This window comes from Cervus elaphus, chromosome 5 (assembly GCF_910594005.1).
Source record: "Cervus elaphus chromosome 5, mCerEla1.1, whole genome shotgun sequence".
NCBI classification, from domain to species: Eukaryota; Metazoa; Chordata; class Mammalia; order Artiodactyla; family Cervidae; genus Cervus; species Cervus elaphus.
Window position 1 is genome coordinate 107,581,848 of NC_057819.1, and position 26,336 is coordinate 107,608,183.

A 26,336-nucleotide genomic window follows, 5' to 3' on the forward strand; every position below is an offset into this window, starting at 1 on the left:
GGGCCCCAAATGGTCTGTCCCCACATCCCTGGCTATTTTCAGGGCTGGCCTGCTCACTTCACCCCCATGCTGCCCTTGCTGATGGGCACAGAGTCTCCGCAACTCCCTGCCTTTGTGCCAGGCCTGGTACCTCCTCTTCGTTGCTTATCGGGCCATCACTGTCTGCTGGCTGTTGACCTGGTGCCAGGACCTTTAATGCCCCTCTGGGGGCCTGAGACCCCTGAACCGGTGACCTGTCAATAGGAGGTGGAGGCCTGAGTGGCAGGAGGCTGGTGGACCCTGGACAGGGAGGACCCCCTGCCCTGCCTTCCACAGCTGGTGGCTGAGTGCCCACCGCCAGGTTCTGGGCTTGTCCCTACAACCACTATACACAGCAGGCCACAGAGGCCCAAGTGCAGCCTTCTGCTTCACCTTCCAGCCTCCACTTCTCCATTGAGGGCCTCTATTGGGGCTAGAATGTGGCTTCCCTAAGCTTGGGGCTGGGAGTGCCACCAGGGCTCAAGGGGGCTGTTGCCACTGCTGGTCACAGCCTACAGAGTCTTCAGTGTTCAGAGGCCACCTTCCTGTGCCTCAGTTTCTTCTCATGTCAAAGCAAGACTCTTGGGAGGCTTAAGGGAGAGCATAGAGATAAAGTTCTGGTGGGCGTGCACACTCATTTCGGGTTCTGCACACAGACATCAGCCCTCGCTCCTGCCCGGCATTGTGCTGGGTGAGATGAATCAGATCCAGAAACTCAGGACACCTAGTGTGGCCAGGGTTTGTGCAACACAAAGAAACCCAGGGGCCGTGGAGGGTGGGGGTGGCCCCAGACCCAGGCCGAGGGATGAGGCAGAATTTGGCCGGTGGCTGGCACCCTGCCAGTGGGAGCTGCTAGGGTTCAGCATTGCCAGAGGCGAACCATTGGAAAACATGCATTCATCTTCTTTCCAGCAACCCTTTCTTGGCCCTGCTGGGGCCACAGAAAAGGGCTGCCTGGTCATGCTTGAGGACTCCTGGGGCCTGGCAGGCCTGGAAACAGACCATGAGCGCACAGCATGGCCAATGCTGGAGTGAGCAGGTCCCTCCTGCTGTCCCCCTGGTGCTTGGCACAGAAATGCTGCTGCTGCTCATGATGGTGATGGTGGTCACTCTTCTCTAGGCTCTTTATGAACTTGTCAGTCCTCAAAGCAGTCACGTCTGAGCTTCCTCTGGGCCTCGTCTGAGCTGCAACCCTAGGATTGCACGTAGTCAGCACACAGGCAGGGTTGTGGACTGGCTGGGGGAGGGGAGGGAGGGGCCGTGCCCTGTGGCTGGGGCACTGCGGGCCCTCACTGGGCCCCGAGGGGAGGCCCAGGTGGAGGAATCCCTTAGAGGTGTCTGCTGCCCTGACCTTGGGGTCGAGTGGAATGAGGAGCTGTTTGGCTCTCAGGCCCTTGCTGAGGCTGGAGTGGAGTCCGGCAGACACCTGGACAGGCCTGCGGGAAGGCAGGGAGACCATGGCTCAGAGGGGCTGCCAGGTGCCTAGACACACAACCAAGGAATCAGAGATGGAATCTGAGCCCAGAATTGGCACAATGCGAAGCCCATGCAGCTCTGTGGGTCACTGGTGGGCTGCTTCCCGCTTTGCAAACGTCGACATGAAAGCCTCTACCCTGTGGCCACAGGCTGGGTGGTGACTGTGTGAAGGCCTGGTGCTGGGCCCCATGTCTCAAGGGCCCAGTCCCCCTAGAGGGCCTGTGTGCACCTGTCTTACAGATGAGGACACTGAGGCCCTGAGAGGGGCCCGCACTGCCCTTCGGTAGCCAGAGTTCTAGCTGGCTCAGTTCCCAGGGTCTCAAGAGAAGCCAGGGATTACAGGATGCCTGGGAGATGGGCAAGGGATTCCCGGAATCCCCCATCCAGTGCTGCTGTGGCCTGGTGAGGGGTCCCTTGTCTGTGAGGGTGATGGTCAGAGGTTAGCAGTAGGATGCCAAGCCTCTTCACACTTGTCCCTGTGCTGACAGCTGGGCCCTTGGAGGCACCGGAGCCTGGCAAGCTGGCCTCCACAGCTGTCTGGAAGGTGGGCTGGGTGTTGAGGCAGGGCCACCTTGAAAGGTGAAGGGGCTCCACATGGCTTCCGCTTCAGGTAGCAGTGGGGACTGGCTATGCTGAGCCATTCTCTCCCCCCGGGGGCTGCTCCCTGCACGCACCGGAGGGTCACCAGGGCATGGATTGGGGCACATTACCAGGCAGGGTCATATGTCTGGCTTCCCTTCCTGGCTGCATGACCGTGGGCAAGTCCCTTCTCCTCTCTGAGCCTTAGTTTCCTCTTCTGTAAAACAGGAGTCGTAATGAGTCCCCCGCCTCTGGGACTCAACTGGGGAGGTCTGTGCTGGGCAGCGAAGGCCCAGGCTTTGGGGGCGGCCTGGCTGGGGGTTCGTCCCCAGCTCTGTATCTTATAGGCCTTGGAGAAGTCACTTTAGCCCTCAGTTTCCTTATCTGCCCGCTGGGGACGGCAGCAGACCCTCCCTCAGAGGGCTTTCTCAGGACGCAGTAAGCCGGCAGGGCAAAGCCCCTGTAGCAGTGAGCGGAGGTCTGGCCCAGGCTCCCGAGCAGAGTGTGCGCACCTCGACTCCGCCTGACGCTGCCGGGTGGCTGCCTGCGGGGAGCGGCGCCCGGCTGGTTCCGTCTGATGAGATATAAATAGCGGGCAATGTTTGCGAGCAAGGATCCGCCTCCCTCCCCAGCCGGCAGGGCAGCGAGGCTGACGAGCTGGTCGTGGGGACGGGAAGGGGACGGGAGCTCGTGAATAAATCATCACACGACCCGGGTTAGTGCCCCGGCCTCAAGGCGGCGGTGCAGTTAGCGCCTCAACAGGCGGGAGAGGGTGACGCGTGCGGCTCGGCCCGGCGGCCCTGGTGTGCCTGGCGTCTGGAGCGCCCTCTCCTGGGGCCCGGTGAGCCTGCAGGGCGGCCCCACCCAGTCCCTGTCCCTGTCTGCTGCCTTCCCGGGTGGGCTCCCGGGTCTCCGAAGGGACCCCACACCACCGACTGTCTGCCCACTGGGTCGAGCACTCGTGTCCTGGCTCTGGCAGCCCTCACTGGCTCAAGGACAGACAGGCCAGGCTGTGAGTGGAGCCTGGGCCAAGCCTGGCCCTCTCAGCCCTCCTGCTCCTCTTTGTGTTCAGTGGTTTGAATTTTTTTTTCTTTTGAACCAAGGCTGCCCCAGCTTAGTCAGCTCCTGCCCCATTACCAGGGTGACCAGGCCAGCCATCTCCTTCACCCCACAGCTGCAGCCAGGGTCAGGTGAGGGACTTCAGTGCATGCACATGCATGTAGCCTGAACATGTGTACATGGCTGTGTCATACCTCCTACACATGTGTGTACACACAGCTCACACATACAGATACATGCATGCAAGAACAGACACATGGAGACTCACCCCAGGGTGTCCGGCCCTGGCATGATGGAGGCACAGATGTGCCCTCATGAGGGCACAGCCCAGGCCCCTTTGCTGATGTTCCCAGAGGAGCAGGGGTGTGTAGATGCTCACCGATCAGTGTGTGAGCTTTGTTTCTCGTGCCCTGGTCTCTACATGAGTGCCACTTCTGGCCACGCAGCTGTGTGATGAACCATAGCACCCTGTCTCCCGGCCCCTGGAGCCTCCAGCTCCCACAGCACCTGCTTCCAGCACTGTCCTTCTCTGGTCACCTCCCAAGTAAACTGCCTGCTCCTAAACCCTCCACTCTAGATCTGTTTCTGGGGAAACAAACTGGGGCCACGTGCATGCACACCCTGACGCTCCTGAAGTCACATGCACCCACACCCCAGGCCGTCTGTCCACGCAGGACGTGTACACATGCTTGTGCATACCTTTGTGTGCTGGACTGGGGTCTGGGCACTGTGCGTAGACTAACAGGCAGGCAGTAGAACTGGGTCCCTTTCACAGATTTGGAAATGAGGCAAGGATTAGTCATATAAACACACAGCTCAGAGGCAGAGGAGGGTAGGCTGGAGCCGGCGAGGCTGGGACCGTGTGCAGGAGGATTCCCCAGCCCTGGCTGCTGGCAGTGCTGACAGTTCAGATGAAGGTGGGAGCAGCCTCCCCATCCCTTGGCTTCTGGTCATGTGCTCCAGCCCCTGGGTACGCATGACCTCTCCAGGATGCCTGGCCTGAGGATGGCACTGACTAACCTGTAGACTTGGGGCAAGGTCTCTCTGACCCTGTTGCTTCCTCTTGGGGCAGAGTCTCAGGATTGTTGAAAGGTGCACACAGTTGGTGCTAAATAAAAGTTCCAGGTAGGAGAAAGCTTTTCCTGGGGCTCTCAGTGGCCAGCCTTCCTGCTCTTGGGGAAACCACCCCCAAAATCTACCTCATCTTCCTGGGCACAGGCTCAGAGAGGGTCAGTGGCTCAAGGCCACACAGCACAGCTGGGCCTAATACGGTCCAGACACCAGGCCCCTGTCCCCTAGTCTTGGGCTCTCTGCATCCCCTGCCTTCCCACAGTACTGGTTTGCCATGAAGGAGAGGCAGCCAGGGGAAAGCTTCCTGTAGGAGGCAGTCCTGAGCCCCTTGGAGAAAACTGTGGTTTTCCCTGGAGACATCGGGGCCAGACATGTGGTCAGTGCCTGAGTCTTGGTTTCCATGGCCCTGAATCTGGACTCCAGTGATTCCTACCCAGCTCTGGTGAACCAGCTGTGTGACCCTGGGCATGGTGGTCACCTGAGCCCCAGTCTGTTGTGACTATCCAAAGGAACCATAGTGTGAGTGCAAGTAGCACGTGTCACAGTGTCCACGTGGGTGCACAGTTCTAGTTGTTAGGGTTGGAAAAGCGTCTGTGGCAGAAGCCAGTGTGAGGCTGTGTGGGTCAGAGGGTCAGATGCCCTCTAGCTTGCTGCCTTCCCACCCTGAGCCTCAGTCTCCTCAAGCAAGGCAGGATGTGGGAGTGTTTCTCCAAAAGCCATTTCTGGGGCGTGGATTGTTCTTACTGCTGGCAGATGAGAAAGAGGAGGCTCAGGTGCCCCGGCACATGCAGTTCTAGCCCCGCTGCCTCCCTCCAGTTCCTTGAGCACAGGGAGCGACATCCCAGCCTCAAGGCCTTTGTCCTTGCTCATATTTCCAAGAACGCTGCTGTCTCCTGCAGGCCTCAAGTCCCATGTCACCCCCTCAGAGAGGTCTTCCTGTGGCCATTCTGCTTCAGGTATGACTCGGTTCTTTCCTCTCCAGCATGGTTTTTGTCTGCCTTGCCCCCATGCAATCTTGGCCCTGAGCACCATGTCTGCATACAGTGGAGGCCCAGGCGGTGTCTGCTGAGTGAGTGAATGCCCTGTCCATCGAGCAGGCGGAGGCCTAAGGCCTCGATTGTGCTCCTGGAGCCCAGCTCTCCAGAGGATCCTGGGTGGAATGATGGGTCGTCCGGAAGCCCACCCTGTTCCTGGACTCCTGATCTCAGAGCACAGCCTCAGGCCCATCCCAGGGTGAACCCTGGACCTCAGAGGTCTGTCAGGCCTTCCTGGTGAATCTTCTGTTCCCAAAATAAAGCCAGATTTACAAGATGAGGATGGAGAGAAGAGGAAAGCTGAGAAAACAACTGTCCCTCTGCTCCCCTAGCAAGCGTCCAGGTCCATGGGTCACTGAGGCCGGGAGTCAGGCCGTGTTCTGCCTGATCTTTGGCTGGAAGGCCTCACACTGTGCCCAGCCTGCCGTGAAGCAAGGTGGCCCTCGGTCAGGAGGGCTCCTTAGGGAGGAGGTGGCTGGACGCAGAGGGACAGAGGCCAGGTCGTGGGTGCGGGGCTTGGATCTGCTGCTCAAGGCCTGCCGATGGTGGACACAATGCTTCTCTCTGCAACTTACTTCCTCCTTGCTCAAAGACATGTGGGCCATCTCACCTGGACTGTTCTTGGGTGCAGTGCCAGGCACTCAGCAGAAGCTAGGCATTCGATTCCAGGGTTCTAAGAAATGTGCTGCTGGGACCTGGCAGGGAGCAGCAGGGGACCCAGGGAAATCTTGAAAGGCTTTGTAGAGGAGGCATCCTTGGAACTTGAAGGATGAAATGCAGAGCAGGGCTTTCTGAGATGAGGGTCCAGCCCAGGCTGAGGCTCTGGGTGTGGACATTTCTGAGATGTCACCAACTGAGGATGGGAGGTTCACATTCCCACTGTGTCCTTTTCTCTTGTTGATTTATAAGAACCCTTTATATACTAAGTATATCAGCCCTTTCTATAGCAAACGTTATCATTTACCTTTCGTTTTGCTTATAATGCATTTTAATAAGCAATATCATGAATATTTTTATGGTGGCCAATTTTCCAACCTTTTGTTTCGTGGCCTTTCACGTCCCAGGGTGTTTCTTGTCCCTTTGTCTCAGGTCTCTGCTCTCCTGCGCACACTTAGAAAATGTTTTGAGACTTAAGTTGAAGATTGACAAATTACAGCTGTAAGTAAAACAGACACCACAGTGCCTTTGCTCACTGCATGGGCCCTCCCATTCTGTCTATCTGCTCTCCCCTTCCTGCTTGGAGTGAAGTGCAGTCCAGGCCCTCCCCCTTCAGGGTGAGTCAGAGGCTCAGAGATGTGGTGGTGGGAAGGCGTGGGGGGACCAGCATATTTCTAGCTCCATGTATAACCTGATGAAACCCATCGTGACCACATGAAATAGATAACATTCTTCATCCCATCTCACTGGTGAGAAAACTGGGCTCAGAGAGTTATATGACTTGCTCAAGGTCATCCAGGAAGGGACAGAGACAAGAGTTGAATGCAAGCCATACTGCCTCTGGTTTTATACTTTCAGACTCTTCTCTGGCACCCCATTGACCTTGGGGTCAAGTCCAAACTCACTAAAATGCCGTGCAGGGCCTCTCAGGACCTCTGCTTCTACATGCATTGGTGTGAAGTGCGCAGGCACTCAGCCCATCACCTCCCTGCTTTTAGGGTCTCTTTCTACACCCTACTCAGCCCCAAATCTTTAGGATTCTGAATGCAGTTGCTGGAAGGGCCAGCCCCCTTGCGTGTAGTAGGAATAGAGTTCAGAGTTGGGCGAGGTTTGCCCAAGGCCCGGTGTGTGAGGAGCAGAGCCCATGTGCACCCTTCTCTCTGGAGCCCGAGTGCTTCTGGCAGTGCTGTGGTCAGTCTCAGCTGGGCCCTCTCCAGGGAGTCCCCTGCCCCCCGACTGGGTCACACTCTCTCCTGGCCTCCAAAGGCTCTGACCGTGCCTCTGATGCTGCCTGCTGTGGCTGCTACCTAGCTCGCTATCCTCCTGCTTGATGAGGTGCCCCTTGTCGACAGACACTGCTGGTCCCTCACAAAGCCCCTGGTGCCCAGCTGAGTCCAGCAGTGAGCGAGCCCTCAGGAAAGTTTGCCTCCCAGAGGGAGGTCCAGAGAGGGATGGGGGCCTGTCCTAGGTCACACAGTGACATTGAGCAGAGCTGGGGGCCCCATGAGTAACCCAAGCCCAAGACACCCCCGGCTCCACTTGGCCCTGGGACCCAAGGAGGCCCAGGGATGGGGCAGTGGCCATTATAATGGCCACTCTAGCAAAGGGCACCAGAAGCCTCTGTCCTCTGCTGCTTCCAGGGGCCTGGGGCCAAGGACACCCTGTCTCCCTCCTGCTCCTACTCCTCGTGGAAGGATGTTCTCAAGATAAAAATACCCTCGGAAGTATTTCCTGGTGCCTGGCATGACCTGTCTTCCACACTGGGGGCCAGAACTTCCTGCCCTGGCTTCACCTCGGTGCTCAGAGAGTGGACATTTATCCCTCCCGGCCACTTGGCTCAGCCTAGCCTGTGGTCAGTGCATCCAGCCCCTGTCTCCAGGCCACGGAGTCTGAGGGGCCTGAGGGGTTGTGGTCGCTCTGGTTCTTGTAGCTGGCACTTACTGGGCACCCTTGCCAGAGATGACACCCTGGGCACAGAGCTGGGGGGTGGGGGCAGGGCGGCCAGACCCAACCCCTGCAGAGCTCAGGCCTCTCCTGCTTCAGTGCCTGTTGGGTGCGTCCTGAGAGCAACACACCGGGCCACACAGGAGGGTGTCATCCTCTTAGAACACTGGGACAGTCGGCATTTACTGTGCGTCTGCTGCATTGGACACCCTCTTTGTAGCCTCCCCATTTTGCAGATGAGAAGCCTGAGGCCCAGGGAAGTTCCCACTGGGAGCTAGGGGGTGATCAGGCCTTGAATGCTGGGCTGAGGCTCGCTGGTCCCCAAGCCCCACCCTCCAGGCGATGCTGTCATTGGTGAGGACGGTGACTGTGGTGGTGGACCCATGTGGTGCCCGGCTTGTGCCCAGTGCAGTCCCCCCATGGCACTGGAGCACAGCTGAGCAGGAAGGGGAAGGGACCCGCCCCTGACTGACAGGGCAGTCCTGGGGGAAAAGCGGAGGGCTCCCCTCGCTTGCTGGGAGGCCGAGGGACAGTCTCGCTGTCACGTCACATCATCCCCGTCAGCTGAAGACCCTGCCCCTGCGCTGACCTTCCCTGTTGAGGACTGTGGACCCCCTCCTCGGGAACATGTTTAGTGAACCTCCGAGGGTTGGGGGTCACATCTGTTTCATGGGCTGTGGCCACTGCAGGGGAAGACGGAGTGCTGGGTGGGTGTCAGATCCTGGGCTCTTGTCCCTGAGCTGCCGCTCACTCTGTGTCTTTGTGACCCGGGGCAAGTCCCTGCTCTGCTTGAAGGCTCCGCCTCCTCCTTGTGGAGCTGGTTTTGCTTCCCTCACAGGAGAAAGCCCATTTTAGGGAGCAGGGAGGCAGAGGTTGAAAGAGCCCTGGGCCGGCAGGCCGAATGACACCAGGAAGTGGGAGGCAGGCGCTCCTCCGTCTGTCCTCCCCATGGCCAGGTGTCATCTCCCCTGCTCAGAGTTCCAGCTCTTGGTGACTTCGCTCTTCTCAGCCTCAGTTTTCCCTTCTATCCCTCAGGGTGGGCTGTGAAGGTTGGAGTATCACTGAGGCCAGGAACCCAGCACCCAGGGCCAGACACAGTGGGTGTCCACTCCAGGAGAAGGACAAGAGGTCAGAGGCCCTGGAACTGGTCCTCACTGTCAAAAGTCAAGCTGCCTGATGGGAGTCTGGGGTCGAGCCTCCATTGGTTTTAGAGGGGCCAATGGCAACGCCCCTGGCTGCTGCTTTGGGAACCATGAGGGATGGGGAAGCAGGGGGCTGAGGGCTGGGTGTCTTGAGGTGAGCCTGGAGTGAAGGGAGACCAGCCAGGCCACCTCCTAAAAGCTCGAGCAGGTGTCCCGAGCCAGGAAGTGACTCAGCCAAGGTCATACGGCTGGTGGCATATGAGGAGAGGCAGAGTTGCAACTGAAACTGGGTTTGTATGCTTCTAAACCCACCACTGGTGCTGCCTCAGAAGGCTTGTGATGTGGGGCTGACTCACCACCAGTTCCCTTAATCCCAGCTGGAAGATCCAGCGTGACTGTGGACGCCCGCCAGTGGTGGCTGCGAGAGAGTGGCCTGCATGGGCACCGTGGCCAGAGGACATCTCAGGTGGACTCACCTCCAAAGACTCCCTGATGCCTCCGTCCCCCTGCTCACTGCCCTGACCTCAGTGGTTGGCGTGCTGAAGGCTCTGCAGGTATCCGGGTGCACAGGCCGCACCCTGAGGTCCTCAGTGACTGAGGAGAACCACCATGGTGCCCCTGTCTCTGCAGCAGGAGCAGCAGTGACTCCGACTTCATAGGGTTCCAATGTCATGAGGCTTGCCTGAGTTGGTGTCTGTGAAGCACCTACCAAATGTCTGGCATGCAATAGGCATTCAGTAACTGTCAGCGGTCACTTTCTCTGGGGGCCCACATCATACTGCCTTTCTCTGAAGGGTTGTTATGAACAGACTCACAGGGTCCTCCACCTTCCATGGGGTCCTGGGAAAGCAAGCAGAAATGGGGGTTTGTGTGGAAGTTTATAACTGTTTAACTCCCCACACCAAGGAGAATGGTAACTGTGCTCTGTCAACCTCAGGGTCTTCCAGCCACTGAGGCCTCTCCAGCTGGTGGGGACATGGCAGCCACTGCTAGTGCAGCCTTGAAGACGATCACTTGCTTGGTGAGCACCGTTACTTAGAAGATAGAGTTCCAGAGGTAAGATTGGGTCATGGATGTGCACCTGTCCACCCAGTCATCCTTCTATCCAGGCACTCATCTCTTTACCCACCTGCCCATCCACCCATCCGCCCACCTATGTGACCTCTCATCCACCCTCTATCCATCTTCCATCCATCTAACTCTTTATCTACCTACCCAACCCATCCAGCCATCCTTCCATCCATTCACCTCCCCTGCCAGCTATCCAGTCAGCCATTCATCCATCCATCCATCCACCCACCTACCCATCCATAGATTCATCTGTCCATCTGTCCTTCCACTCATTCATCCATCCGCTCAAACATCCATCCACCCACTCTGTCCATCCATCCATCCATCCGCTCAGTCCATCCATCCATCCACCAATCCACTCAAACATCCATCCACCCACTCATCCGTTCACCCAACTCATCCAGACATTTCTCACCCACCTAACTGATCCACCCCTCTAGTCATCCTCTATCCATCCATCTACCTGTCAGCTCCGTGTATCCATCTACACGCTTGACCACCCACTGGTACATGTAACAATCTCCTCATTCATTGATTCAGCCATCTCCTCATCTATGCCTCTGTTCAGCAGCTTATTCCCTTGTCTTTGTCTGAGCAGCAAACATTTACTGGGTGCCCGCTCTGTTCCAGGCCTTCCTCAATCTCTCTGGACTTCTGAGATTGGCCAGAGATGGGGCCAAGGCAAAACCAACTCTCACACAAGGTGGAAAAGCACCTTCTGGTCCTAACAGAAGAAGCCCAGGGCTGGAGAAACCTAAAAGGGCCTCAGGGAAGTGGTGGGCTTCCACTGGTTCCTAACCGATGGATTTCCAGCATTCCCATTAGCTGTGATTTGGAGACCGGACCATGTGGGGTGAGGGTCACCACAGGAACATCAATAAGGAGCCTGTTGCAGTGTCCAGATAGGAATGCCTGGACAGGAGGGGTCTGTGGGCAAGGAGTGGGTGGATGGCTTTGATCATTCAGGAGATAAAATGCACAGGACCTGGGGAGGGAGTGGATTTGGGGGCTGAGGAGGAGGGAGGTGGCCAGGCCTGTTGCTGGGGTGACTGGTGAAATGACTGGGCTACCCAGTGACCCCATAGGGTGCTGGGAGTGTGGGGAAAGAAGGAGACTGAGGGGAGGGGCTAAGCTTTGGAGAAGAGGAGCAGCCTGTTGGCTCTGCAGTGCTGGGAGGACATAGGGGTGGTGAGCTAAGGGTTGGTAATCCCTGCTGTGGAGCAGCCCAGAGGCCTGAGGAAGGCCCAGGCCTGAGGGGCCCTGCGAGCTTTAGTAGTGCAGGCACCCCAAGTGTGCTCTTTGGAGCGGGGAACTGCTCCCTGGCTTGCCACTGCACAGGCAGAAAGACTGTATGTTGGTGGCTGGAAACTGGGCAGGTGGGCCTGGAAGTGGGGAGGCCCCAGGGACAGCTGAGCGTCGGCCAGGCCCATCACCAGTACACAGCTCTCCTCAGACATCACATGGACCTTGCAGGGGCCCCACCCTGAAGGCCTGCACAGTGTTGACTCCAAATGTTTACAGCCTGGGGTGACATCTGGGGAAGGGGAAGGACTGTGTCTGGGAAAGGAGGGCAGGCACAGGAGATGACCATCATCACCCCAGACTGTGAGGGCAGAGGTGTTGGGCTCTCCCCCACCAGCTTAGCCTGCTTACTGGACTCTGAGGTGCCAGCCTGCCCTCCCCACCCCAGGGATGCCCCTGTCCCACCTTTGCACCCTGAGCTGCCCTGTCTCCCTGTGGTGCACCCTCCAAGCCTGGCCCAGACCTCTTGCTCCCTCTTGACTGAGTGAGAGCACCCTTCTCAGAGCCTCCATCTCCCCACCTGCGGATGAAGGGTTGCATTTTTCAAGCCCTTGTGCTGAGTCTGATAGATAGTGTTTGGATTAGAAAAGAGGACATGGCCACCACAGGCTGTAGTGAGAAAGTGCTCTGTGATGGATTAATGATGTCTGCTTTGGGCATGGACTGGGGAGGAAGTGTTGGTAGTCTACATGCTGGCTTTCCCTGAGACAAGTGCTTTGTAAGGATTCTTCCAGTTGACCATGGACTTGTAAGGACTTGACCATGAGGTAGTGAGTGTCCCTTCCCTGGGTTCCAAGCAGGGCCTGAATGGCCATAGATCAGGAGTGCTGGTGAGGGTTTTGCCTCTGCTTTTGTGTGCTGAGAGGGGCTACTTGTGTCCTATCACCACGTGGCATTGCAGGGACCCTGAGGACTGAGGCTAGGAATACAGTGTCCACAATCTGGCCTTGGGGCCTGGAGGAGATAAGGAGATGGGGAGTTGAGTTCTCTTCAACTCCCCACACTAGGTGCTCACTTATGAAAGGCTATGTGACCCTGGGTAAATGACTCAAGCTTTCTGAGCTTCAGTTTCCTCACCCAGAAAGTCATAAGAAGGGATTACATGAGTTGTTTGAGCTCTTAGTGCCTGGCAAGTAGTAACTGCCTGACAAATACTAATCACTCTGTTCACATCTATGAAGGGGTCCTGCCACCTGGGAAGCCTCCCAGGGAGGGGGACATTGAGCGCCTCCTCAGTGACCCCTCTATCGACCCAACTAGTCAGTGCTTTCTTGGCTTCACCCCGGTCTCCTCTCAGATGCTGCAGAAACCTGAGGCCCAGAGCCTCAGGGGACCTGGCAGAGGGTGGCCCACTCCATCCGGAGGCACCTCCTGATGATTCGGCCCCACCGGTAGTCACGTGTTAGCTGCCTGCCTAAAAGCTCCCAGCCCAGTCCCTGCTGGTACACTGAGCCTTCTGGGTGCTGGAGCCTCTGTGTGTGGGTGCTGTGGCCGGCGGGCATGCCGGCTCTGGAGACGCTGGGATCAGGACAGGTTTGCCTCCCCTTGGGGGTCTCTGGGTCCAGCCCACTGGGGGTGCCTCACACCCCACCTCCACTGTTGTAGTCGCCTGCTCAGGTGGGAGTCCTGGCTCAGGTGGGAGATCCCAGTGCCTCCCCTTCCCCTCCTAGCAACATCTGGGACCCCCACCGGTCAACCTGGGCTTCCAACTGCTGTGGTATTAACTATTGTCTTTATTATGTATCTCATCCTGGCCCACAAGGTGTTTTGTGACCAGAACAATTCTCAGCCTCAGTTTTCCCACTTATAAAATGGAGAGCTAGCCTCCTTGCTTGCTAAGGCCTCTTCCAGAAAAGCAAATCTAGCTTCCTGTCTGTCTAATCTAACCGTATGCACCCATTGAGCAGGAGCCAGATAGGCCTGTACTTCCCTTGTTGAGGATATTGTCCCACTTTTTTTTTTTTGGCCATGCCCTGCAACTTTTGGGATGTTAGTTCCCAGACCAGAGACAGGATCCAACTCAGGTCCCCTGCAGTAGAAGTGCAGAATCCTAGCCACTAGACCGCCAGGGACGTCCCCCACATTTCTTAAACCAAGTCCTTAAAGACCACTGAGCCCTGCAATCTTGCCTTCTTCTGTATATGGAGGGTCCCTGGATGTTTGGCAAGTTTGTGGTGCCAGGACTCCTACTGTGGGTCCTTTTTTCAGCCTTTCTTTGTGGTGGTGTGTTCACCAAGTGCCTGCGAGGACTCCCCACACCCCTGGCATCTCATGCACACACACACATGCACACATGTGCACACAGAGCTGTCTGCTGTGTCTCTGCTCCTTGGCTTCCGGGGGTCTTTGCCTGGGTGACTTTGCTCCAAGTACCAGTTTCCAGCTCTGAATAGTGGAGGAGTGGCTGTGAATGTGGCCTGTGGATTTTCTCTATGGTTTTAGGAGAAACATCAATAGAATAGGTCTGGGTGGGGCATAGGCACCCAGCCCAGGCAGAGATGCCAGTGGTCACTGTGACACCTGCCACCTGCCTGGGAGCTGGCCAAGTCACAGCCTCCGTGTGAGGCTGCCCAGCTGCTGGGAACAGTCGTGCCAGTTTGGGCTCTCCTGGCCTTTGATTCGTTTGATTCTGTCCCCGTTACAGGCCTCAAGCTGCTCAGAGCCTTACCCGAAGCAGCCGTGATCTGCTGGACATCCCACAAGTCCTCCCGGCCACACAGACCTGCCCCTTGCAATCCGGTGGCATGCTGCCGGCTTCTGAGTGCCCCATCCTGGTCACCTCCACTTGGAAGGCCCAGGAATCTTGGGCTGGGCTGTCTTCCAGGCACAGTCCCTGGGGTACCCCTACCACCGGCTCCTTGCCTGCTGGCCCAGGCAGAAGCAGAGCCCACCATTATAGCCTCAGGCCTCAGCTTCTCAGACCCAGGGTGAGGTAGTCAGCTGGAGCATCTGTATGGGAGAATGGCAGTGTGAGGAGAGCTGCCGCAGAGCCTGGGGTCCCCACACTGAGAGACCTTGTGTCAGACAGAAGTAGTTCTGAGTTCAGCTCTCCTGCTTAGTGGTTATGTGATTTTGGGAAAGTCACTTGACCTCTCTGAAACTCCATCCAGAGAGTAGAAATAGCCACAGTAGTTACCTCCTTGGGCTGCTGAGGAGTGACCCAGGAGTGTTTGCTGACGGGTCTGGCCTGCTCTCCCTGTGGATGGATGAGCTGGGAGCATTGTGTACTTGTCAGACCTGGGGATCCAGTGACACTGGCAACCGGATGGAGCCCGGAGGGGTCTGCAGCCTGGCTGGTTGAGTGGGCTCCACCTTCACTTCTCCCAGGTGTTTGGAGCAGAGGTCAGAGGTGGTGCCCTCTCTGCAGCTCTGGTTGTACCCTGTCCCACAGACCAGGGCTGATCCCAACTTTGCCACCTCTTGGCTGTCACCTCCATTCTCTTTCTCGTGGACCGGCTGCCCTGGGACCTTCTCTGGGGCCTCAGCATCTCAGTGCACTCAAGCGCTCCCAGGCTTGTCTGACTCTGACCTCGTGGTGTGGACTGGTTTCGGGTTTGGGGGCAGAGGCACGTGGGGCCCATCAGTGCCCTGCTACGCCGTTCCTGCTTGGTGCCTGACACGGACAGCCACATGGCCTTAGTGCCCACCCATGGGGCCAAGTGGAGTTGGGATCTCCTGTCTACAGATGCTGCCCCAGAGCCAGCAGGGCCATGGGGAGGGGCGGCTACCTGTGCGTCTGGGGCCCTGATGCTTGCTCCCAGCAGTGAGAACAGGGTTTGTCTGGCCATGGGAACAGTGCCGTGGAGTGTGGCCTGGGACTGCCCAGTGTGTGAGTGTGTTTGCCAACCAGATGCTGTGCTGAGTGGGCTGAGGATGAGGACTCTTCTGAGTGCTCCCCACATGCTCTTATTTAGAGCTGAGGAAGGCAGGGGTGGCAGAGGTCCCCAGGCTGAGGTCAGCAGTCAGTGACCCCCCCGGAGGCTGACTCATGGGCCCCCTTCTAGCCACCTTTGGTGATGGGGAGGCCACAGGCCTAGCTTATGGGCAGTGAGAATAGGCACCTGAGGGAGACTGTGAGTGTCAGGAGGGTGGTGGGTCCAGCATTGGGTGTCCATCAGGCCCAGGTCCAGGCCCCAAGAGTGAAACTGCTGTGAACAAACAGCAAACCCCTGTACTCAGGGAGCTGGTGGTCTCATGGTGGGACGGCTTGTGCAGCCCCGAGCAAGCTGTTGTTGTGGTCACTAGTGTTAGGAGGTCAGGGAGAATGTGTGGGATTCGAGTGGGGTTCTGGGGGGGTGTATAGTTTTCTCAGGTGCAGGGAGGCCCTGGGAGATACCCCCGAGGCATCAAAGCCAGGGCTTGGAAGAGGGTGTCCGGGTGGGCCCCGGGGTGAGCAAGGGCAAGGCTGGAGACAAGATGGACTGACTCCTGGTGGCTGCCATGAGCACTGGCACCAGGGTGGGAGCAGGAAGGCCAGCAAGGTGGCTTTCAGGCTGGTCTTCGTGGGTGATTTCAAGGACTCAGGCCAGGAGGGTAGACGAAGGAGATGGATCCTGAATCCTGAATATATTGGAAAGCAGAGGCCTTGGTGGGAGAAAGGGGGACTGAGGAAGAACCCAGGGTTCTTGTCTGGAGCAGCTGGGAGGATGGAGGCAGGGAAGGAGCTGGCTAAGATGGGAGGGAGGACCAGGAGCTGGTTGGGGGTGATTCTGGGTATCCGAAACCATGGCTGGGCCGGGGGCTGAGGCGCGGAGGTGGGGGGGGGGGGGGGGGGGCGGCTACCAGGCCAGTACCACCATCAGCCCTGCCTTTCTCTCTGTTGCAGAAGCTGCCCAACCCTGAGCCAGTCTGGGGTCGAGCGGGGTCCCGCTGCCCCCACCTCCTGGATGACTGCGTCCGGCCGCACAAACCCCTACAGCATCGTGTCTTCAGAGGAGGACGGGCTGCACCTGGTCACCATGTCGGGCGCCAACGGCTTCGGCAATGGCAAGGTGCACACGCGGCGCCGGTGCCGGAATCGCTTCGTCAAGAAGAACGGCCAGTGCAACATCGAGTTCGCCAACATGGATGAGAAGTCGCAGCGCTACCTGGCGGACATGTTCACCACGTGCGTGGACATCCGCTGGCGCTACATGCTGCTCATCTTCTCGCTGGCCTTCCTCGCCTCCTGGTTGCTGTTCGGGGTCATCTTCTGGGTCATTGCGGTGGCCCACGGGGACCTGGAGCCCGCGGAGGCGCACGGCCGCACGCCGTGCGTGCTGCAGGTACACGGCTTCATGGCAGCCTTCCTCTTCTCCATCGAGACGCAGACCACCATCGGCTACGGGCTGCGCTGCGTGACCGAGGAGTGCCCGGTGGCCGTGTTCATGGTGGTGGCGCAGTCCATCGTGGGCTGCATCATCGACTCCTTCATGATTGGCGCCATCATGGCCAAGATGGCGCGGCCCAAGAAGCGCGCACAGACGCTGCTCTTCAGCCACAATGCGGTGGTGGCGCTGCGTGACGGCAAGCTCTGCCTCATGTGGCGCGTGGGCAACCTACGCAAGAGCCACATCGTGGAGGCCCATGTGCGGGCCCAGCTCATCAAGCCCCGGGTCACGGAGGAGGGCGAGTACATCCCGCTGGACCAGATCGACATTGATGTCGGCTTTGACAAGGGCCTGGACCGCATCTTCCTGGTGTCTCCCATCACCATCCTGCACGAGATTGACGAGGCCAGCCCTCTGTTCGGCATCAGCCGGCAGGACCTGGAAACGGATGACTTCGAGATCGTGGTCATCCTGGAGGGCATGGTGGAGGCCACGGCCATGACCACGCAGGCCCGCAGCTCCTATCTGGCCAACGAGATCCTATGGGGCCACCGCTTTGAGCCTGTCCTCTTTGAGGAGAAGAACCAGTACAAGATCGACTACTCGCATTTCCACAAGACCTACGAGGTGCCATCCACGCCCCGCTGCAGTGCCAAGGACCTGGTGGAGAACAAGTTCCTGCTGCCAAGCACCAACTCCTTCTGCTACGAGAATGAGCTGGCCTTCCTGAGCCGTGACGAGGAGGACGAGGTGGACGGAGAGCAAGACAGCCTCGGCCCCCAGGCCAGGCGTGACTTTGACAGGCCGCAGGCCGGCACAGCCCTTGACCAGCGGCCTTACAGACGGGAGTCTGAGATCTGAGCTGCCGTCGGTCAGCCGAGGTGCAGCATCTGCCCCGCCAAGGAGAGGCCTGAGCCCCTTGAGGGCTCTGGGCCGGAGCAGGATGAGCTTGGGCCCTGGTTGCAGACTCAGTAGCGTTTTAGATGTTTTATGTTTCTTTACAACGCCTGTGAATGTTGGCGGGAGAGTGGGTGGCTTGTGCTGCCTCCGGGGCTGGGGCAGGCCCAGGGGTGGGGAGGTGGCCTCCGGGCACTGGTCTACAGGAGCCAGGGCCTTCTGCCTGAGGAGGGAGCTGCAGCCGTCCAGAGACGGCTGACCAGCCACCCGACCTCTGCGGGCGAAGGCCAGCAGGCAGTAGGGCGCCTCACTGGTTTTTACCTTGGGGAGAAACACCAGTTTTGGCATTCTCAATCTTAGTTTGAGTAAGACTGTTTACAAAAAAAAAAATTAACATGTGATTGATTTTTATAATTTGTTGCGGGGGAAAGAAGGACAGTTAGAATTCTGTTAGTCTGCTAGGGTGCAAGCAGCTGAGTGGAGTTTCCAGCAAGTTCCCAGTGCTGGGCAGGCCTCTCTTCCGTGAAGATGGCGCATGTGCCTGATGGTGCAGCCTGCAGGGTAGGCGTGGGGCTCACCCCCATTCTTTATGCTCACAAAGTGAATTGGATTTCGTTTGTGATGGCAATACCGAGACCATGTTAATGATCCTAATGGAAGCTTTCCAGTGTTACTGGGGTTGGGGTAAGGGCCAGGAAGAGTCTGGGAAGAACTTTGAAGTTTGACTCTGTGCCTCTGGCGAGGCGTGTCTCAGGGCCGGGATGGGACCTAACCCCCAGCCACCTCCCACCCTGACCTGCCGGGTTCTCCTGTTTGTCTCTTTCCTTTTCTGCCCAGCGGCCTCTACCCCTTCCCCAGAACTGTGGGGGTGGATGGCTCCATGGGAAAGAGAGCTGGGTTCCCCAACTCCAAGGAAGTGTTTCAGCCCCATCCCCACGGGGCCCCAGCATGAGTCGTGCCTTAGAGACCCTGGGAGTCTGGCTCCAACTGTCACTGTTTTTATTGGATTCACGCGTCCTCTCCACAGCCCCCGACTCCACCATACTCCTCTGTCTGCAGAGGTTGGGCTGACCTGGCACCCCACCCTCCCAAGGCGAGCAGTGCAGGTATGCCCGGGTGGGGCCCAGCCGGGCTGTGCCCTGATGCTGAACTCACAGGAGTGCCCTAGGAAAGGTGAGCTTGTCAGCACACACCTCTGGGTCGGGTAGAGGCTTGGGTTCCTTGTTTGTCACTGGCTTTTGGCTCTGCCAGCCCAAGAGCTGCCCAGCACAGGCTTGTTCTTGGAGAAAGCAGCTGGCAGGGGCCAGGCCTCAGGATGGAGTCTGGACCTTTCCTGGGACTGCTGAGAGCATTGTGCTCACGTATGATTGGGCTGTTCAGTCATTAGAGAGCAGGCATCTCCCCGGCCCACCTGCCCAGGTGCTGTGGGACAACTCATGACCAGGAGGTGCTAGGACTCCGGCCCCTCCCCTCCTCCCACCCTGAGGCAGCTGGAGGCTTGCCCCAAGGTCAGGGGCCATGCGGGGTCCTGGCACCAACTGTCCATTCCCACCCAGACAGCCCTGCCCTGGCCTCAGATCGCACCCTAACTTTCAGTCAGGAATAGTCAAAAGGGTCAATCCGAGGTAGATGGAGGCGGCCCTTCCGCTCAAGATCTACTGGATGGGCCTCTCTCCTTCCCAGCCCTGAGCCCCGGGCTTCTTCAGCCTTAGTCCTGGGGGTGTGGGGTCCCCGTGGGAGCCATGAGGGTAGCAGATGGCCCTGGTCGCTTGGGGCTGGCACACAGGCCTGCCAGGCCAGCCCTCCACTCACCCCACCCAGGCCCCAGCTGTCTCGAGTGGCCTGGGGCACCTCCTCTCAGGCCTGTCCACCTCCCAGGCTCACACTGGACGGCTCAGGTCACAGACTCTGCAGGAGGGCCACTCCGAGCTGCCTTTCATCTCTCACCAAAGGCAGATGCTGTGTTTTCAAACTCCACTATCTGCTTTTTGCCTCCTCTGTGTTTATTTATTTATTTATTGCTTGTGCTAAAGACCAAAATAGTCTTCCTCTTTAGTGCCCTTGAAGCAGGAGGGCAGATGGAGGAGCTGTGTGTGCAGAGGCAGGATCAGGTGGTCCCTGGGGTGTGTGTGTGCCTGTGTGTGGGGTGTGGAGTGTGTGAACCCACTGGGTATTCAGTGCCATGTGCTCTGTGTGTGTGAGCACGTGTGTTGTGTGGGAGTCTGTGGGCACACATGTGTAGGTCACATGTGGCCTGTGTGCTATACAGGTGGGTGTACAAACTTGCTCTGCCCCCGCCCCCTGGCAGTGGTATTTCCAGGAAGCTTCCTGGCAGCCTGGGTCTGGTGGTGCGGAGGCTGGAGCTACCCAAGGCGCCCTCTGCCCTGAGAAAGCAAGCTGCTTACGTGGGGAGGGGCCTGGAGCCAAGTGTGTGAGAGCCGAGGTGTGAATTCCCATGTTGAGTCATCTCATCCAGGTGCCGGTGAAGTGTGTCCAGTGATGGCTTTTCCTGGAAGTGCTCGAGTCTGTGCATGGGAGTATCCTGCAGATGTGTGCCCACGACCATCTCCACGTGTGTGTGAATCCGGACAGGTGGTGTCTGTGGATGATACTACGTGTGTATCTACCCATGGGTCTATTTGTATGTTTGTTGGTTAATCTGTTTCCAGGCTATGGGGCTGGGCACACAGCACTGAGGACAGACCCCAGCTGTGGTCCCACCAGCCCTCTGCCCCGATTCTGGCCACGTGGGCATGTAAGGAGCATGGGTGACAGGGTGAGGCTTCTGTGCACGTTGGCACAAGGTGACAGCCACACGAGTGTGTGAGTGTGCCACCTCCAAAGGTGAGCATCTGTACATGACTGCATGTTAGGAGGCCTGTGTGCATCTGTCTACAAACACATGTACATGCATGAGCCAGGCTCCAGCAGCAGAGCTGCACCTGCCTGCCGAGGGTGGCGTGTGTGTGTCTGTGGGCCGCTCGTGTCCGGTCAGGCCCAGGTGTGTTTCTCAGAACACGGCGGCCCTGCCTGCCATACCTGCTGGTGCTGTGCAGCCCAGTCCCTGCCCCCAGAGGATCCCAGTGGGGGCAGGGGACCTGGTGGGAAGGAGGCCCCTGCAAAGGTCAAATCGATGTCAAATATATTTTAAATGGTGAAACGAGGAGAATTTTCATGTTATTTTCAACACACAGCAGTGTCTGGAGATGTAGGCCATGAGACTAGACCACACTACACTCATTTCAGCCTCCTGGAGTGGCGCCGTGTGCAGACGTGTGTTTAAAGGCCCTGCCTGGTGTGGTGCACACCCACCCCCACCCAACACCCCGTGACATGGGGGGCACTCCCCAGTGGCCGATGAGGGAAGACAGAGAGGACAGAAGCGGCCTCCTTGCAGATCCCTGCGTGCTCCTCAGGCTGTGACCTGGCCCAAGTGTGCCAGACAACCACCACAGCTGGGCCCTGTGCCCCTGCAGGGTCCTCCCCAGGCCTGTGCCTCCCTTTCCCTTTCTCCTGCAGGGGTTTGGCGAGGGCAGGGCTGATGTGTGCTGAGCCCCCAGAATGAGGCAGGCCTGGCTCCCACCGCTGTGGGTGAGCTGAGAGGGGTTGAAGTGGGGGCAGTGGGGCTGCAGAGGGCAGGCACGTGCGGCTGCAGTGTGGACGCGCTGGTCTGTTCTGGGCTAAGAATATCGTCGCCTCGAGGGTCTCCGTTGGAAGAACCCCCCAAGGAAAGAATCCTTCCCTTTGCCCAAACTTTCCCTGAGTGGAGATCCCTTTGTGTCAGTGAAGATCCACGCAATGATTCCGGGCCGCTGGAGAGGAAGCCGGGTTGGGGGAAGGGGCTGTGGTGCCTGTGAAGTCTTCTTGGTTCATGTTCCCATGGGTTGGACCCAGAGGTGACTGGCTTGATGAGGGGGGTGGGTGCTCTCCTCCTCTGGCCCTGAAGCTTTCCCTGGGGTCCCAATGCCAGAATCTAAGCCACTTATGGCCTTCCCTGCCAACCCCTGACACCCCCACCCCTGAGAGTTCTCACCAAAGCACCTCCAGGCTGGGCCTCCAGGCAGGAGGAGTCCCTCAGGCCAGTCCTGACTCAGTCCAACCCCAGGCCACACACTTGCTCACCAGTTAAGAGTGGCTTCCTTACCCCTCTGGCCTCAGTCTCCCCATTGGTGAAGAAGGGTATTCCCAACAGCAGCCAGCTTGCAGATTTGTTGGAGAGTGAAGGAGAGAGCCTGTTAATTCAGTGAGAGCCTTGACACCGTGCCCTTGGGTTGGAACACAAATCCTCAGACCCCCATCCGTGTGTAGCCGTGCCCACTAGCTGCCTCTACTCTTTCCCGCCTCCCAGAGGATGAAATGAGTCCACCTTGGAATCTTCCCTAAAACAGATAAAAATGGGTTGAGGGGGCGGAGAAAATCTGAGATAAGGGGACAGGCTTACTGTCCTGGAGGAGGTCAGTTCAGGATCGTTGAGGGCATTGCCCAAGGGCAGCAGGAGGGTAGTTATCTGACCTGGGGTCACAGCTAGGCCTCAAGCCCCAGCGCCCCATGTCTGGTCATTGGACACAGAGGCCACTGCCCTCCTAGTCAGGACAGACAGCCTGGTTAGAGGGTCTCCCCAAGTCCACCTTCTGTTGGGGGGGCCTGCGACTTGGGAGGAAATTGGAAATGGGTTTCTCTTCAGTGCCAAGGAGTCGAGGTCACAGCAGTGTCCTCAAAGGACACCCCCTCCCCCTCCCACAAGCCACTCTCCCCCAGGACCAGAGTGGTCTCCAAACCAGAGGCCGGCCTTTCACCCACTGCCTGTGAGCCTTCCCTGGCTTCCTTCCGCAGTGGGTCCTGTCTGTCCAACCTGCCTTCATCCTGCTCACCTCATCCCCCTCCTCTGCTCCAGGCACCCTGCCTTCCTTTAGTCCCTTGAAAGCACGTTTTTGTCCCCACTCCACAGTCTGCGCAAGGGCTATTCCCTTTGCCTGGACAACCCTTCCCCTCACCCCCTCATCCTTCCTCTAGATTCACCTCCCCATCCTTCCTGGCCTCCTGCAGAGGCTCCCTGTGGGCAAGGATGGTGTGTTTCAACCCACTGTTGAGGGCCTAGTGCCAGAAGCAGGGTAAGATGTGCTCCCTATGTGTTCATCTGATGGAAGATGGGTGGGCAGAGGGTGGGTCCTGTGGGTTTCCCACCCAGAGAGGGGCCTTCAGGTCTCACCAGCCTGCTGCCCCTGCTCCCACCTTCCCCCTGACCCCACGTGGGCAGAGCCCAGCCACCAGCCACGCTGGGAAGAGAGTGGCTTGGTCTGGGGGCAGGGAGGGTGGAGAGCTTGGCGCTGCAGGGAGTCTGAGCCCACTGAGGGCCCTGGGCCCCCTCTTGTCAGTGCTGCTGAGACAGCACAGGAGGAGTCATCCTTACCCAAGGCTGGGCTGGGGTCTCAAAGGCCTTCTGCCTCCTAAATGTTTATGATAAGCCATCTTTGGGCCCCAGTTTCCCTGCATGAGAAATGGGAGCCCCATCTATTCCTCCATTAGCATTTATATATTGCCACCGTGTGCCAGGCATTGAAGCCCTGGGAGGAAGCAGGATAGGCCCAGCTCCTGACATCACTCTAGGGGGTCAGGGGACAGACATTCAGTGGTGTGAGCCTGCAATAGAGCCATGTGCACGTGACTCAGTGGCAGCGGGGGGAGGGTCTGGGGAGTTGGTGAAGGAAGCAGTAGAAGCAGGAGAGGAACTGAAAGGCAGATGTGGGAGCAGCTGAGGCCCAGCCAGCCTGACCGTGGGTTCAGACGTGTGAACTGTGGCCCCTTCGCACTGGGAGGCACAGCCTCTCAGCACTTTCGGGCCCAGGTGGCTCCTATTAACCTGAATGATTCTCCAGAGAAGGGGCAGTTGAGATCCACTGGGCAACAATCCAGCAGCAGGGCACCGGGCTCACCCCGGTACAGGTGACCGGTGGCACAAAGATACACCTCTAGCAGCCGCCGCCACGGGGCCCAGCCCCTGAGTGAGAGGGATGCTCGGGCCCCAAGGACAAAGCAGGGGAGGCCTTGTTGGAAGGACCAATGTGTCCAAGGAAGAGGCATTTCCTCTGAGATCTGAAGGATGAGTAGAGGTTTCCCAGGTATATGGGAAGGGGCTTCCCAGAGTGGGGTCAGCACCAGCAAAGGCCCCTGGGGTGAGAGAATAGGAAGAAGCAAAAGGAATGGTTTGGCTGGGGTGGGGAAGACCACACAGTGCCCCATGCAGGGCTGACCTCCTTCTCCAGACCTCAGCCTTCCTCAGCCCTCTGTGATGGCTTTGCAGCCTCTCTGGAGCAGGAACTCTGGTCCTCTCTTGTTCACGATGGAGCCCCAGCACCAAGAGTAACCAGTGCCTGGCTCCCTGTAGGTGCTCAGCTTGGGCTGGGCAGCTTGGGCTGCTCCCAGAGGATGTAAAAGAACCACAGGAAGTTGTTCGTGACCTGTCCTGGGAGGGGCCTGGGGCCTTGCCATGGAGTTGGCCGAGGAGCAGGTCCAGGAGGCCTCCTCCTTGTTGGCCCAGCTGCGAGGTGCCTGCAGGCTTGCACAGTGTGTGTGGTGGTGTCCTTCTCAGAAGTGCACAAAATGAAACAACTATGGTTGCCAAGGAGCCCATCCTTGTGCAAAACAGTTACCAAAGTACAAACAAAAACTTTGTGGGGATATTAATAACTACAGGCTTCCCAGGTGGTGCTAGTGGTAAAGACCTGCCTGCCAATGAGACACAGCCTCAATCCCTGGGTTGGGAAGATCCCCTGGAGGAGGGCATGGCAACTCACTCCAGTATTCTTACATGGAGAAACCAATGGATAGAGGAGCCTGGTGGGCTACAGTCTGTGGGGTCTCAAAGAGTCAGATACGAATTACCGACTGAGCACGCATGCAGTAACCATGTTTCCTCACTAACTGTTGATGCCAGCTTCCTGGAGGTAAGCACAGCCTCACTGTCAGGGGTCCCAGAAAGTCACCAGCAAAGAACACCACCCCTACCTCCTCCCCGCCCCACCACCATTCTGCAGGCAGCAGAATTGCCTCCATCTGTAAAAGAAGAGGACGGTCACTTTTCATTAGAGGTGAGAACACAGAGCCATACATGCTTCCATCCAGGTACATTCCCCGAGCCCTGGTGGGTGTGCAGGCCTGGGTTCTAGCCCTGCAGGCCCAGTGGTTTGGAGACAGGCTTGCTGCTGTGGGGCAGGGCAGGGACACTTCGCCTGCAGATGTCCGAGAGAATATACTGTAGGCTTTGTAGCCACAAGGTCGGTAGGAGCAGCATGGCTCCGTTAGCATGACAGCAAAGCCATTATTATTACTGTTCAAATAATGCCTCATTTATGGACACTGACATCTGAATTCCATATATTTTTCACATGGCACAGACTATTACTCTCTGATTCCACTCCCTGCTCCCCTCCACCCCACCATTATTAAAAAATGCAAAACTATTCTTAGCTGGAGGGCCATGAAAACAGGCTGTGGGCTACATCAGAATCTCTGAGAACTTCTTTAAAGTCATACCACTGTGAGTTCTGACCCATCCGGCCTGTGGCAGTCCCCAAATGTGTATTTCTAACAAGTTCCCGGGTGATGTTAAGCTGTTGGGTTGCCTTACCCTGAGAACCGCTGTTTTTCTGCCTGGGAGATGGAGCCCCAGAGGTTTGTGAGTTGACTGCCTGTCCTGGCTCTCATACAGTTATAATCCTTCCCGAGTGTGAGATGAGGTGGCCTCGTGTTCCCTACAGAGGTGTCAAGCCAAAGTAGGCCCTCTCTGATTTAGGAGAGGAAAAAAATGGTTTTCCCCTCTATCTTCCCACATTCTTCAACTTGTATCCTGCAAATTGGACTAATAAAAGACAGAGGAACAAGGGAAAAACAAGCAGAAGTTTATCAGTATACATATCATGCATACAAACAGGAGAACTCAGTGATGAGTGACTCCAAAGATGGTTGGAATGCAGACTTTCAACAGCACTTTACAGATGAGGAAACTGAGGTTCAAGGACAAGCAGGAGTGCACTGGCCTCTCACTGCTCAAGTCAGAACTCTGCACTGTTTTGGATCCCCCTAGCCCCCACACTGCTCTGGTGCAACACCCTGACCTTTTAAATCTTTAGAATTTGTTTTGGGCCCCAATGCATTTCTCCATCCCGCTGCCTCCACCCAGTCCAGGCCACTGTCATTGCCGACCTGGACGATTGTAGTTAGCACCTCCCTGGTCCCCTGGGCCTCTTGCCCTTCTGTACCTGGGCAAGACTTTAGAGTCCCCTGGGCTTTGGGTCTGGGTGGCCTGGGCTCCCTGGCCCTGATGGGCCCGCGGGAGCAGTGCATGAAGCCTGCTCCAGCAGGCAGAAGGCTTGGCTGTATGAAGAAGAGCGGACCAGTCACCTGGATCCTGGTTCCGAGCTCCCTGAGTGACCTGCCAGCCGCAGCCCCTTCCTGAAACCTCTGTTTCTGACACACGAGGAATGATGTGGAAAGACGCTTCTTTTCCCTTCCTGGGTCGTTGCTTCTTCAATGTTGAGGCTGGGACTGTTCTTGTTGTCTACTGAGGCAGGAGCTCGGATCCCACAGCCCTGGGTCAGGGCAGGCCCAGGTTGGGCTTTGGAGCAGTGCTGCTGCCCAGGCAGTGTACCACACAACCCCAGGGGGCCATTCACGGCCTATTCCACCGTGCACAGCAGTGGTAACCTCTGAGACCTCTGGCCTCTGTTCACTGCCCACAGGCTCTGTGGGGAGGGTCCACAGCACATGTGGAAGGTGTG

General features: G+C 57.7%; 1 protein-coding gene across 3 annotated transcripts in view; it reads left to right on the forward strand.

The window, feature by feature from the left end:
• Positions 1 to 20,723, forward strand: part of KCNJ12 (potassium inwardly rectifying channel subfamily J member 12) — a 37,724-nt gene extending 17,001 nt beyond the window's left edge. The window contains exons 2-3 of one of the 3 annotated variants that reach the window (XM_043904104.1): positions 9,918 to 10,036; positions 16,179 to 20,723. In XM_043904104.1, coding sequence (XP_043760039.1) covers positions 16,240 to 17,523 — 1,284 coding nt within the window. In that variant the 5' untranslated portion in view covers positions 9,918 to 10,036; positions 16,179 to 16,239 and the 3' untranslated portion in view covers positions 17,524 to 20,723. Of the gene's footprint in view, positions 1 to 9,917; positions 10,037 to 10,438; positions 10,905 to 12,799; positions 12,887 to 16,178 lie in introns of those variants that run through there. The other 2 variants (XM_043904105.1, XM_043904106.1) reach the window with 2 other exon arrangements.
• The last annotated feature ends 5,613 nt before the right edge of the window (positions 20,724 to 26,336 follow it).